The following is a 12,818-nucleotide window of genomic DNA, read 5'->3' on the forward strand; positions in this document are numbered from 1 at the left end:
CTCTTCTTACGAACACACTTTCCTCCTCTCCTTCTTCGATCAACAGTAGTCCAATTTCCACCGGCGCCCTGTCGGTCAACAGCGCCCTGTCGGTCAACAGCGCCAGTGGCGGTCGTTGTTAACCCGGGCCTCGACCGATCCGGTATGGAAGTCATAGGTTTTATTCGCATCTTTGATTTGGCAAAAGGTTTACGCCAGATGCCCTTCCTGACGCAACCCTCTTTATTTATCTGGGCTTGGGACCGGCACAATAAGGCACTGGCTTGTGTCCTCTTGTGGCTACATTACTCATGTTATACACATGCTAGGTTCAAATGAACTACACTTAAAGATACACTTCCTTACATTTCAGATCATCTTTTACCGCCTCACAACAATGTATAATTTAGGATTTCATCCCAATCTTAAATCTCAACAAATTGACAAAGTCACCCCCTGTTGGACTTGATATTCAAGTACAAGCACCTGGTTGTAGGAAGATTTGTGAGAGGATGGAGAGCTCAGGGTGTCTCAGATTTTTGCACATAACTTTACTCCTTGTAGTTTGTTTTCTTATCACTACTGATAAGGTGCATGGGAGGAGGTCATAAAAAAAAGATACTCCAACTTGGACACTGAAGTATTTGGAGCTCTACTCAAGTACTGATTCACTGGTGAGGAACTTTTATTTCATGATGTCTGTGCATGAATGTACAAATATGACAGAGCTTTAGGCTGAAACAAGAAACATTATACTTTATAGGTTTTAACTCCTGCGTCGATAAATTAGTTTACATTGATCTCTAATAATGATTTAAAAAAAAGAAAAACAGGATTCTAAACAAACATTTGTGCTAGTAAAAGTATCCACTGAAGTAACAGGTCTATGCTTAAACATTGGGGATGTAAGGAAACATGAAGGTCAACAATAGCAGATGATAATTATGAAATACAGAGTCTATATAATTAGTCTACACATGAATTGCGTTATGAATAAAGACATGAGTTCATCAAGTAAATGTTGATGATAAAGGCCAGATTTTAAATGATGAGACTGACCAATTTCTACAAACGTTATGTATGTGATTAAATATGAGTTAGTCCACACAATAATAGAATTATTAATAAAGACATGAAGATCAATAATAGTATCTGTTCAAGAAACACCTCATGGATGCACTGGGACGCATCATCAGTGATGTATCCTGGGGTCATCGGGTGTTTCGGGTCTCGCAACATCATACACCCTCGCCCAGGCGACCCAACCGGGAGTGATCAAATCCCGACTTGCATTCCAGTAGCAGCCCGTGGATCTGCCCTCTTTATCCAAAGCCAACGGGTGGCCATTACGGAGGCTTCGCTTGCAGACTTGATGGCACTCTTCTTTGCCACTCCTACGATGCCCAGACCTTCCAGCAAATCCCCTGCAGCCTACCTGTATGGGCTCGTAAAACATTCTCTAGCCCCGCCTCCTGCACTCCCCCACCAGCTCCTGGTACTTAGCCCTCTTCCTCTCATTTGCTTCCTCAAAGTGTTCTTCCCAGGGCACTGTCAACTCCAGTATGATCAGCTGTTTGGAGGACTGAGAGGTCATGATCCTGTCTTGGCAGAGGGTTGTTGTTGCTGCAATGTGCTGGGGGAACTTCAGCTGCCTCCCCAGGTCGACCTGCATCTGCGAGTCGGATGCTGTGTGGAGTAGGCCAGTTGTCGTATGTTGGTTTGCTCTGGGTTTTTCTCCCAGAAGGTGTTCTAAAGAGCCTCTACCAGAGCACAGTGGGCAGGTGTTCTAAAGAGCCTCTACCAGAGCACAGTGGGCAGGAGAGTGTCTCACTTTTTCCCCACGCATGGAGGTTGGCTGGGCTTGGCAGGACATCGTAGACGTCTTGGACCAGGAATCTGACCCGCTGGAAATCTGGCTGCAAGATGTTTGACCAGGTGATCCTGCACTGTTGTGCACTCTCCCACCTTATCCACGCTCCCTGTTGCCGTAGTCCTACTGCCCTGCTCACTAGCTCTTCCTCCCTCTTTGATCAGACAGTGTCTTTCCTTCCCACGGGTCTGACTGATGGGGATCTTTGCCTGCTCTGCCTGTTGCCACAGTGCCCACCAGTGCCTTCTGTCTTAGGCGTGACTCTACCAACCCCACTGCTTCACATGCCTTCCATTTCCTTCCTGTCCTCACCTTGACGTCAGCTGCTGACACCTCGCAGTCCTTTGAGTCCCTGTACTGTAGAACTTCTCTGGTGCGTACCACCATGAACTCTTCTGTGAGGACACTGAGAGGAAGCTGCAGGGTGTTGCTTGTTCCATACAGGGCAGCACTAGTTAGGCTGCTGGGGTCTCTTTACATTGCACGCTGTTTACAAACAAACTAGTGATTAAAGTCAGTTTGTTACTTACCGTTACATCTCAGTCCTGTTCTGAAAAAAAAAAATCAGAATACATATCATTAATCCTTCAGATTTTTTAAAAAGTGAGTTGATTTTTTTCTGTACTAGTTTCACGTCAACCATCCTAAGTGTATCTGTGACCCACATTTTTACACACAAAGCCTATAAATATAGCAGGTAAGTGACTGTTTGTATCTACATTACTCTGGTTTACTCCCCCGTCTACCTTTCTCACATGTGCTAACACACATACACCGGCACGCATGCACACACACACGCACCCCCCCCCCGCACACACACACATCCCCTGAAGGAAGGGCTGCACACATGCAGGGGTAACCTGAGTCGACACATGCTCTCAAAAGCTTATTGCTAGCTGTGCTGTTAACCAGAGGTTGAGCTGCATTGTATTTGCCTGTTGAAATCAACACGGATTGAAATCATTCCCGTTGAAGAACACAGGTCAAACATTTACATGTCATCGAGTTATAAAATGTGCAGATGATCTAACTTGGAGAACTTTGATGTTTATAAAAATATAATACATAAATATTGTATAAAAAATGTAGAGATATGTAGATGATATCAATTAATGTTATTCATGAAGACAAAGACTGTTGAATCTGAAACAGATATATTGATTTCAGATTATTATTATCGATGAATGCATGGACAGCTAAAATCCTAAAAAAAAAGAAAAAAGATAATCAGGACATAAATTAATGTTATTCATGCATGGACAGTTAAATCAACAGAAACATGGATTGATGACATAAACCAGAGTTATTCATGAAGGTATGGTTAGAAGTATTTTAAAGTATGTACTCACGTTCCATTTTTTTTTCAGCGGCCTGTTCACCTCCGAGGTTTTTCGTTTTTCTCTGCTCAGCTGAGATTCTTTCTCTTCTGTGGAAAGTCCTCTTCTTCCACCTAGTTCATATGGACCACTATATTTTATCTTTTTGATAAGATGGCCATCTCAAACGCTCACAGACCCATCTTTTGACGTCTTAATTTTACAACTTGAAAGGTCCACGTCATTTTGGAATGGTTGGGTGGCTTAGGTTCCGCCCCCGCCCTTACAAGTTAAAAACACCTGTATATGTCTACACTCCCACATTTTTTCGATGCTAACTTCAAAATTAACAGCCTCGAAGTGAAAAAACAGTCACTTGTGAACAAAGAACACCTTTAAAAACGTATCATTCACACACACATTTTTTGTACAACACATACACCTGAGAGAGTACTGTTTGCCCATATTTTAGGGGGAGACGCACACACATGGTACCCCAGCTCAAGCACAGAGGGGGTGGGAAGAGATGTCTGTTGAAACATGGAATGAGAAGAAAAAAAGGAGGCCTTTTTATGAAGACTGCTAGAAATTTCACAACTATGTTGCCTTATTGTTAAGTAACCTTATGATTGTATGGAACACTAACAAGCTGTATTTAAAAAAAGAAAAAAAAAAAGGTACGCTATTCTCAGTTAATCCATTTTATTACGTCAATAAAGGGAAGTCAAGGCAAACATTTTTTTTTTTTCAAGAATATGTTCTGTCCAAGCCCACTCGTTTAAACAGGGCATTCTGATAAATATTGCGTTTTTGGAATAAGTGATAATCCACTCGTTGTCAGGCATCTCTGGGGGCGGCCACTTTGTCTGCTGTCAACTGAAAATGACATCACAACTGCTCACAACAACCAATCACGGCTCAGATTCAGAAAACAGGTCCACCGCGATTGGTCGTTGTGAGCAGTTGTGATATAATTTTCAGTCGACAGAAGACAAAATGGCCGCCCCCAGAGATGGCTAAAAACGAGTGAATTTTACTGCTTAACTTATACAGTGATCCCTCATTCATCGCGGTTAATGGGCGGACAGAACCTGCCGCGATAAGTGAAACCCGCAAAGTAGAGTCGGACTTATGATTATGATTATTATTTTATATGATATTTATTGTACAGTTTTATTTTGGGCGATTTGCGCCTCTGTTACCCTGTTGCGAACCCCAACATGGTTCCCACACTTCTAAATACTTGTTAAACAATCAATTTAACTATAAAAATGCAAAATGAAGAATATAAATACCAAGCTTGCAGGCTGTGATCAGAATTTAGCTTCCACCGACCGCGGCAGCTGACGAGCACGACTGAACGTTCGCTAAAAACTACGTTAAAGTTTTAATTTTTATCATAAAATTGACTTACCTTAACTAGAATGCATTAGTGTAATTTATCCAATCCTGCACTTTAAAACGCTTGTTGCCGTCGTGTAATGTATCCAATCCTGCACTTTAAAACGCTTGTTGCCGTCGTGAAAAGTGAAAGTAAAAGCGGCCGCTTCTTCTTCTTCTTCTTCTTCCCTCATTCTTCTTCGCCTGCTTTTTTTTCTTCTCCTCCTACTTAATTTAAAAAACGAAGAAGAAGCATGGCCGCTGGGGGGGATCATGCACTAACTTTATCTTTGCACAACAACATCAGTAAAGTCCTTCGGCTAAAATGCAACGCGGGATTGTAGTTAAGGTAAGCTGTTTTAAGACAACCTAAGGCAAAAGTAAACACTTTCACACTTTATTTGGCGATGTCTTAAGTCGTCTGTGCCGCTGGCCGCCCGGGAGTACGCTGCGCTGCGCTCACGAATTATAAACAAAGCTGTTGTACTATACTATTCGATTTTTACAAAACTTTATTAGAGCAAACACATCATTACAAATATGGAGGAGAAAGTATCCGGCTTGACTCTGACTAAATCAACGGCACATTTGAAAAGTGGAGAGACTAAGCGAGAGGCTGCGATGACGCGCACCGAGTCAGCTCACATACAGTACAGTGTGTGGAAAAAGTAAATCCACTTGTGCTCTCGTTGGTCGATCTCGCGCTGGGAACCAGTCACCGCCTTTTATGAGTGCCTGCGGGTACATACAAAGCCTCAGAGTCAACTAATATCTTTGAAACAATGCATCTTTCTGCAATATAGCTGATATGGCTGTGTTGTTTCATTTTTAATTTATGAATGCTTCTGAAAAATCCGCAATGCACTGAGGGCGCGAAAGTTGAAGCGCTAAGTAGCGAGGATCACTATTTTCCACAAATGCAAAATTAATCAGAATGCAGTGTTTCAACTAGTGGGGCTGCTGGGAACATATTCTTGAAAAAAATATGTTTGGGTTGATTTCCATTTTAAAAAATACATAACCACGCATGCATAATGATGTTCAGTTGTAGTTCAGCTGTTTCATAGTCAAATTTGTAAATGATGTGGTATTGCATTATGATGATTCTTTCAAGTGTATGGTAGCAGGGTGGTACACAACCGCAGATGAGGGAGGGTTCTCATACTCTTCACAACAAGCCTGGACATATACCCGAGGCATTGCAATTAGGTTCATGTTACAATCGTTAGCGTGACCTCATCGGAAAGTCCGTATTTGGGTTGGTGGAAAGGGCCAGAAGGTGTCAATTGTATATAGTGTTTTATGTCCATTTATTGGCTTTATTTGTTATTTATATTTTATATGTTATTTATGTCTATATTTATTAATACATGTACTATTGTATTATCTTTCATTGTTTTAGTTTTACTTATTGTATTGTAAAGTGCTTTGTTACAGCCCTAGCTGTTATGAAATGCGCTATATAAATAAAATTGTATTGTATGACGTCAACCTGGACATGTCTGAACATGCTTGGGCATGCCTGGACTTGTTCTTTGTTACCTCAGATGGGGCGGAAATGTTGACCTCATTGATGCCCATATTTGGGTATGCAGGAATGGCCGGAAGTAATGATATCAACCTGGACATGCCTGGTCTTGTTCCTATTTACCTCAGATGGGGCGGAAATGATGTCCATCTTTGGGCGTGGGATTAGGAAGTGACGTGTTAACGAGGCCTGGGATAGGAAGTCCTGTCGTCAACCGGAAGTGACGTCATTACACAGCTCTAGGGGTGGGGATAGTAAGTGACGTAACAAAAAGGGGCGTGTTTAGGGATGGATACAGGAAATGACATCAATAAGGGGCGTGAAATAGGAAGTGACGTAGCAAAAAACTGAGTGGAATAGGAAGTGATGTCGTAAAAGGGGGGTGGTTTAGGATAGATACAGGAAGTGACATAACAAAAAGGGGTATTGAATAGGAAGTGACGTAACAAAAAGGGCATGGATAGGGGGTTGGTTAAAGTTGATACCAGAAGAGATGCTACAACAAAAGGGGTGTGGTGTGGGCGGACCAGAAGTGGCATCACAAAGGGGGCGGGGCTACGGTGGGACCGGAAGTTACATCCTAAAGGGCGGGCTATGACGGGACTTCCTGTGTCTTCAGACCTGTCAAAAGTTTGATGAAAGCAGTGCATTTATATCTCTGACATGCATAGTCCAACCTCAATATTTTTGAAGGTCCTGGTAAATATGGATTGTTTGACAATGTCGGAGTGTGAAATCTTTCAAAAATACAAGCTAAAACATTTGACTGCGTTTTTGTTGGGTAAACGTTTACACAGATTTTTTTTTTCGTTCACTAAAGTTCCTTGTCTGGTTTCCAGGTACAATGGTGACGATGAATGTGGAGGGTCTCCACAGCCTGTCATCAGATGGTGCGACACTGGCAGTACAGCAGGTGATGCTTGGAGGCCATAGTGAAGATGAGTCTGGGGACAGTGGAGCTGATGACGATGATGCCGATATGGCAGGGCTGGGTCTTGACAACAGTGACTCACTCCAGTAGACAACACGCACAAACATATACACTACAGTACATGTGTCCACACAAAATGTCAAATAAGTCTGGCTTTTTGGATACTCATTGTACAAATTGACACACACATTAGGTTTACACAGCGAGCACAAAACATGATATATGGGAATTGTCCCACACAATGTTCCTAAAATCCACCTTTGCTGTGTGTTTTTCAGAAACTTTTTTTTAATTATTTAGTTGCTGTAGGCGATTGCACTTTGTATATTTAACTGAAAAAAGAAATTGAATTCATCTGAAGAAAGTGTTAAACACCGAAGCAATCTTGTGTGCTACATTAATAAATATTGAAAAATGTAACATTGTTTTTCTTCGCCCCTGCTGAATTGTAAGTTTGGATAACAACACTTTAAAGTTCTATTGTTGGGGTTTGTCTCTTTTTGCATGCTTGTGTTTTGAGTAGATGTGTGCAAGACTGACTCCACAGCTCTCACATGGACCTCTGTGAAAGAGCAAAGCTCTTGGGAGTTTCAAAATAAAAGGCAGATGCTTATTTTTATATACATACACATACATATGACAATAGTGTTTTTTTGTTTGTTTGTTTTTTGTTCTGTTTGTAACAAATGTTGATGTACAGATTCATAAATGCAGCAACCTTGTTTTCCAGGGTTCGTGACGTTTTTCTTAAAAAAAAAATGGTAAAAAAAGAATTAAATTGTTTTTAAACTTAAAATAAGAGTTTTATCAAGGCCTGTGTTCTTTTTTTAATACTTCCTAGAAGAGAAAAAGTCTGATTGGTTTTAAAAAAAATGCATTTAGTTTTTAAAATCCAATTTTAAAATGAAAAAAAATGTAAAACTACAGTTAACAGTCTAAGAACCATCGAGAAACTGTTTTCTTATGAATAAACAAACAGCACATTTTAAATGACTGATATTTAAACCAACGTTGTCGAATTGTCTTTTTGCATCACTAAGCATTTTACAACAGTAGTTTAGCTAAATGGACAATCCAGAACACTATGCAGACAACTAGGGATGTCCCGATCCAATCAAATGATCGGAAATCGGGGCCGATCACATGATTTTCAACTGATAAGATATTGGGTAAAAAAAATCATTTATTTTATTGATTTTCTAAACATTTAAGATTAAAAAGCTACGAAATAATCCAAATGTGCAAATATTTGTGGTGTAAACAAAATAAAAATACACTGAATTACAGGGCTGGGCAGTCCGTCCCGGGGGCCAAAGTTCATATCAACCTACTCTGCGAAATGGGCAAACAACAAAAATTGACTCCGAACACTTCAAACGCGCCACTAGTTGCCCAACTGCGCAGGAGATTTTTCAACAGGAGATACAGCTCGCATTTTACTAGTACGACAAGTGATTAGACCAGGGGTGTCAAACTCCAGTCCTTGGGGGCCGCCCTCCTGCATGTCTTAGAGGTTTCCTCGTCCAACCTGATTCAAACGATCAAGATCAGGCTCCTGCAGAACTTGCTGATGATCTGATAATTTGAAACAGGTGTGTTGCAGCAGGAAGAGATTGAAAACAGACAGGACAGCGCCCCTCAAGGACCGGAGTTCGACACCCCTTGATTAGACCCATCGTCAAAGCCAGTAAACATACCAGGTATAATAAGCTACTCGCTCACGGTTCTCCAATCATGGTCTCTTTTTTTCTTGTTCCGGTACTTGTAGCTGGCCGTGTCATATGTAGCTAGTAAATATTTTAAAATTTTGCTATTTTAATTTTGTGAACATTCTCGAAATTTGACATTCTGTTTAAACAATTCAAGGGTTATTTCTGTGCATTATTAATCTACATTGACCATTTTGTAAATATGCTTGTTGGTTCTGCATTGTCTGTTGTAGCAAGGGGGCATTTATTAATGAGACACAGTGGGGCACTTGTCTGACTTAGCGGCGCTTTCCCGGCAAAGCAGAGACAGCTTCTGTACGGGGGGAGATTGCTCCATTACCTGTGTGAATGTGACATGCTTTCTCTTGCTCCATCTCAGAATAAAAAGGTGTTTGTCGTGACTCCTGGGCTGACCAATGGAAGCGCTGCCTGGACCGGGCGTCTGCGCCCATCCGTTCAGAGACTGGCCGTTCGGATATTTTGTTTTATGCCCTCCAAAAAGGCTCATCAGAAGCACACAATGTTACAACCCGTGTTTGGCTTTGTTTGTTTATTGGACCACAGGTCATTAACCTGAAACAAACAGATAAAAATGATTTCACTATGATTCAGTTATCTTTTAATGAATTACATATGTTATACTAATAAATTACATTATATACAATTATTATATAGGATATATATTTATAACTAATGTCAAGTCATTGCCACTGTTGAAAAAGCATAGCATATAGTCTTTATTTTAACAATGCATTTAATTTTATTTTAATAAAAATTCAAAATTTACGGGTCAACTACATCACCCATAGTGCATAGTGCTATTGGCTCATGCATACAAAGGCTCTCTGCCGCCTGTCAGTAACCCAAGAAATGCGCTGCTTTCAAGATCGCTTACACACAGACTTCACTAAATACTTTGCAGTTCATGCAGCATTTACAAAAGATCCAATACACCACTGTTGGCACTCTAGTAGAACGTAAAAAAATTAGTTACTTATTTTTGTTACGATCGATCGCTAGCACCTCAATCCGCCCCCGTGATCGAGCGTCCGCGAATCGCATATATATAAACTCTCCATTTAATATTCATTAGTTGCCAGCACTGACGCAGACACGCAATAGTAGATGCTAATGAAGGCATACAAATAGCAAAATGGCTTGTCAATCTGAGTTAGTAGATGGCTACATACCAGCGGGCTGTGTGCTCCTGATTGACGGTTCAGGTAAAATGACAGATGACAATCAGCTGGTATTTCTAACCTTTGCACCGACACCACAGACATTCACAGAGCAATAAAAAAGAATAGCAAATCAATTAAGTGTAAACGTGTGAGACCTAAAGAAGTCCACGTCTATTCTGATGCATTTCATTGGTTAAGAGACCGAGAATTAAATAATAAATAGAAAAAGACGTATATGCTCTCCCGGCTTTAAGGGTAGAAAGACGCAACAGCGCTCCCGGCTCTAGTGGTAGAAACGCGGCTATGCGCTCCCGTCCTTAATGGGTTAATATATTGCATGGGAGACAAAGTGGGTGATGTCCTGAGAGTATTAAAGCTAACTGAGGCAGAACAGATGGAGTACAAAAAAGTGAGAGACGACTTCCACGTCTTCATGGTCAAGAAAAATATTGTTTATGAGTGTGCATGTTTCAATATGCACAAATAAAAGCCAAATGAGACTGCCTTTGTCACAGCCCTGCATGTGTTAGCGGAGCATTGCAATTACGGTGCGCTTCATGGCAAGCTCATAAGAGACAGAATAGTAGTGGGCTTGGTCAAGGCAAGGCTGTCTGAACGCATGTAAATGGAAAAGGACTTGGACTTGTAAAAAGCTATGAATATGTCTAGGTAATCCGAAGAGATCAAAAAGCAACAACGCAACAAATAAGTAAAAAATAAGCGGTGAATGCACACCAACAATTTAAAGCTAATAGCAAAGGAACATCCAACGCACAGTGTTAGAAATGTGGAGGATCTTCTCGTCCAAAACATGAGTGCCAATGTTGCCAGATGTCATCCATGTGGAAAGAAAGGCCATTAAACGTGTCTGTAGACACAGTAGGTAACATCGAAAGCTTGAGGAGGTTGAGAAGCAAAGGTTTTTTTTTTCCTTGGCTCAGTTTCAACAGATCACCAGGCACGGACAGCTGAGATAAAGGTGAGAGACACAAAAGTGATGTTCAAACTCGACACTGGAGCAGATGTCACTGCAGTATCTGAGTCAGACTTGGAAAATCCATCCATCCATTTACTTGGATGTTCTCACAAGGGTCGCGGGTGTGCTGGAGCCAATCCCAGCTGTCTTCGGGCAGTAGACGCGGGACACCCCGAACTGGTTGCCAGCTAATCGCAGGGCACACAGAGACAAACACACATACTCACAATCACACGTAGGGGTAATTTAGAGTGTACAATCAACTACCACGCATGTTGACTTGGAAAATATTTTTTCAAAATCCCATTCTCCAGCAGCCAGAGAATCCATTGTTGGGCCCAGGAAGGAAACCACTGAAGGTTGCAGGATTCATAAAACTTCAGTTCAACTGCGGGACTAAACAGACAACAGAAAGAGTCGATGTTGTCAGAAATTTCGGCACGACACAGTTGGGCCTTCCTGCCATCACGGACCTTGGTCTTCTTGTGTGTGTTGATGTTGTTTCAATGGACACGTTAAAAACAACCTACCCCAAGCTGTGAAGTGGACTAGGTGAGGTACATCAACCATAACACATAAAACTCAAGCCAAACACTGTGCGATACTCACTGAAAACCCCTAGGAGGGGTCTAATACCTTTAATGGCTTACAAGGTAGGTTATGCACCAGGTAAAACACTCCGGACAGCAGATACTCTGTCACGCTCACCACTGAGAACAGAATCAACAAAATCCGACCAAGAACTCATGGAGAGCACAGACATATATGTGGGCAGCATTTTTGAAAACATGCCCGTCAGTTCATCTTACATGCAAACAGTCAAAGAACAACTGAAAATGGACAGTGTGTGTGCTCGTGTAATGGATTTGTGTAGTCAAGGTTGGCCAGATCATGCAAAACAAGAACTGCTGGGAAACTTTTGGCCTGACCAAGCCACGCTCCCTGTCAAAGACAACTTGCTGTTGAAAGATTCAAGACTGGTTATTCCTTCAGCAATGCGAAATGATGTGTTAACGAAATTGCATGAAGGACACCAAGGAGTTATAAAATGCAAAGCCCGAGCTCGCCAGACAGTATGGTGGTCCGGGCTCAGTCAACAAATAAGTGAAACGGTGTTGAATTGCAGAATATGCATACAGGAGAGACAAAACCATAATGGGCCACTGATGCCAACTGAATGCTCTGACCGCTGAAGGATTTGTCCAATATTAGCATCAGGCTGGTAATTACTGACTCTAGATGGATGGCTGAATATTAGCCAATATACTAGCCATATGTTGATCAGACGGTAATTGCATTACACATTTTTGGTCATCACACACAAATCTCTAAATGTCCTTACACATAAGCAGTCATATAACAATCAATAGAAAAGGAAGAAATAAAACTATTTGTGTCTTGTGTAAGATCTGACCTTGTCTGATTCCTGTATTTCAGAGATTGAAAGAAATGGACAAGCAAATTCACTCAACTTGTGTGAGTCTTGATTTACATTGGATGCTTTCTTGAAAGGTTAAACGAGCACTTATTGGAAAATGGTTGTTGTTTATGAACTAATAATTGAGCTTACATTCCAAGTGAGTGACCTGCTGAAATATTCCAACACCGCCCGTGGCAAATAATGGATACAGATCTGTTCGAGGTAGGAGGGAAAACTTACTTAATCGTTCCAAGTTTATCGAGATCGTCTTGCTGAACAAAACCAAATCTAATGACGTCGTTACCCACCTGAAATCTTTCTTTTCCCGTCATGGCATCCCTTAGGTTCTGATGTCAGATAATGGATCCCAGATTTCTGGTCAGAATTGTGCAGACTTCGCAGCTGCTTATGGATTTAAGCACGTCACAAGCAGCCCAAAGTTTCCGCAAAGTAACGGAGAGAGAACGTGCAGTGCAGACTGTGAATAACTTACTGAAAAAGGCTGCTGATCCATATTAAGCTCTTCTT

General features: G+C 41.4%; 1 protein-coding gene and 1 long non-coding RNA gene across 8 annotated transcripts in view; one reads left to right on the forward strand and one right to left on the reverse strand.

The window, feature by feature from the left end:
- The window catches only part of pknox1.1 (pbx/knotted 1 homeobox 1.1), a 143,834-nt gene extending 134,720 nt beyond the window's left edge, over window positions 1–9,114 (forward strand). For all 6 annotated transcript variants that reach the window (XM_086052286.1, XM_086052282.1, XM_086052283.1 and 3 more), the window contains one exon: window positions 6,913–9,114. In XM_086052286.1, the coding sequence (XP_085908412.1) occupies window positions 6,913–7,094 (182 nt within the window). In that variant the 3' untranslated portion in view covers window positions 7,095–9,114. The remainder of the gene's footprint in view (window positions 1–6,912) is intronic.
- Window positions 80–10,119, reverse strand: LOC147136038 (uncharacterized). Of its 2 annotated transcripts, none has more exons than XR_015089655.1 (4): window positions 9,904–10,119; window positions 9,054–9,286; window positions 3,199–3,299; window positions 80–2,394 (listed from the first exon to the last, which is right to left on the reverse strand). It is a non-coding gene; the product is annotated as an uncharacterized LOC147136038 (long non-coding RNA). The 2 variants fall into 2 exon arrangements; XR_015089656.1 differs by having other exon boundaries at window positions 80–2,399.
- Between the last annotated feature and the right edge of the window lie 2,699 nt (window positions 10,120–12,818).

This window comes from Filicampus tigris, chromosome 14, assembly GCF_054856515.1.
Source record: "Filicampus tigris isolate MCC_2025a chromosome 14, RoL_Ftig_1.0, whole genome shotgun sequence".
Lineage (NCBI taxonomy): Eukaryota > Metazoa > Chordata > Actinopteri > Syngnathiformes > Syngnathidae > Filicampus > Filicampus tigris.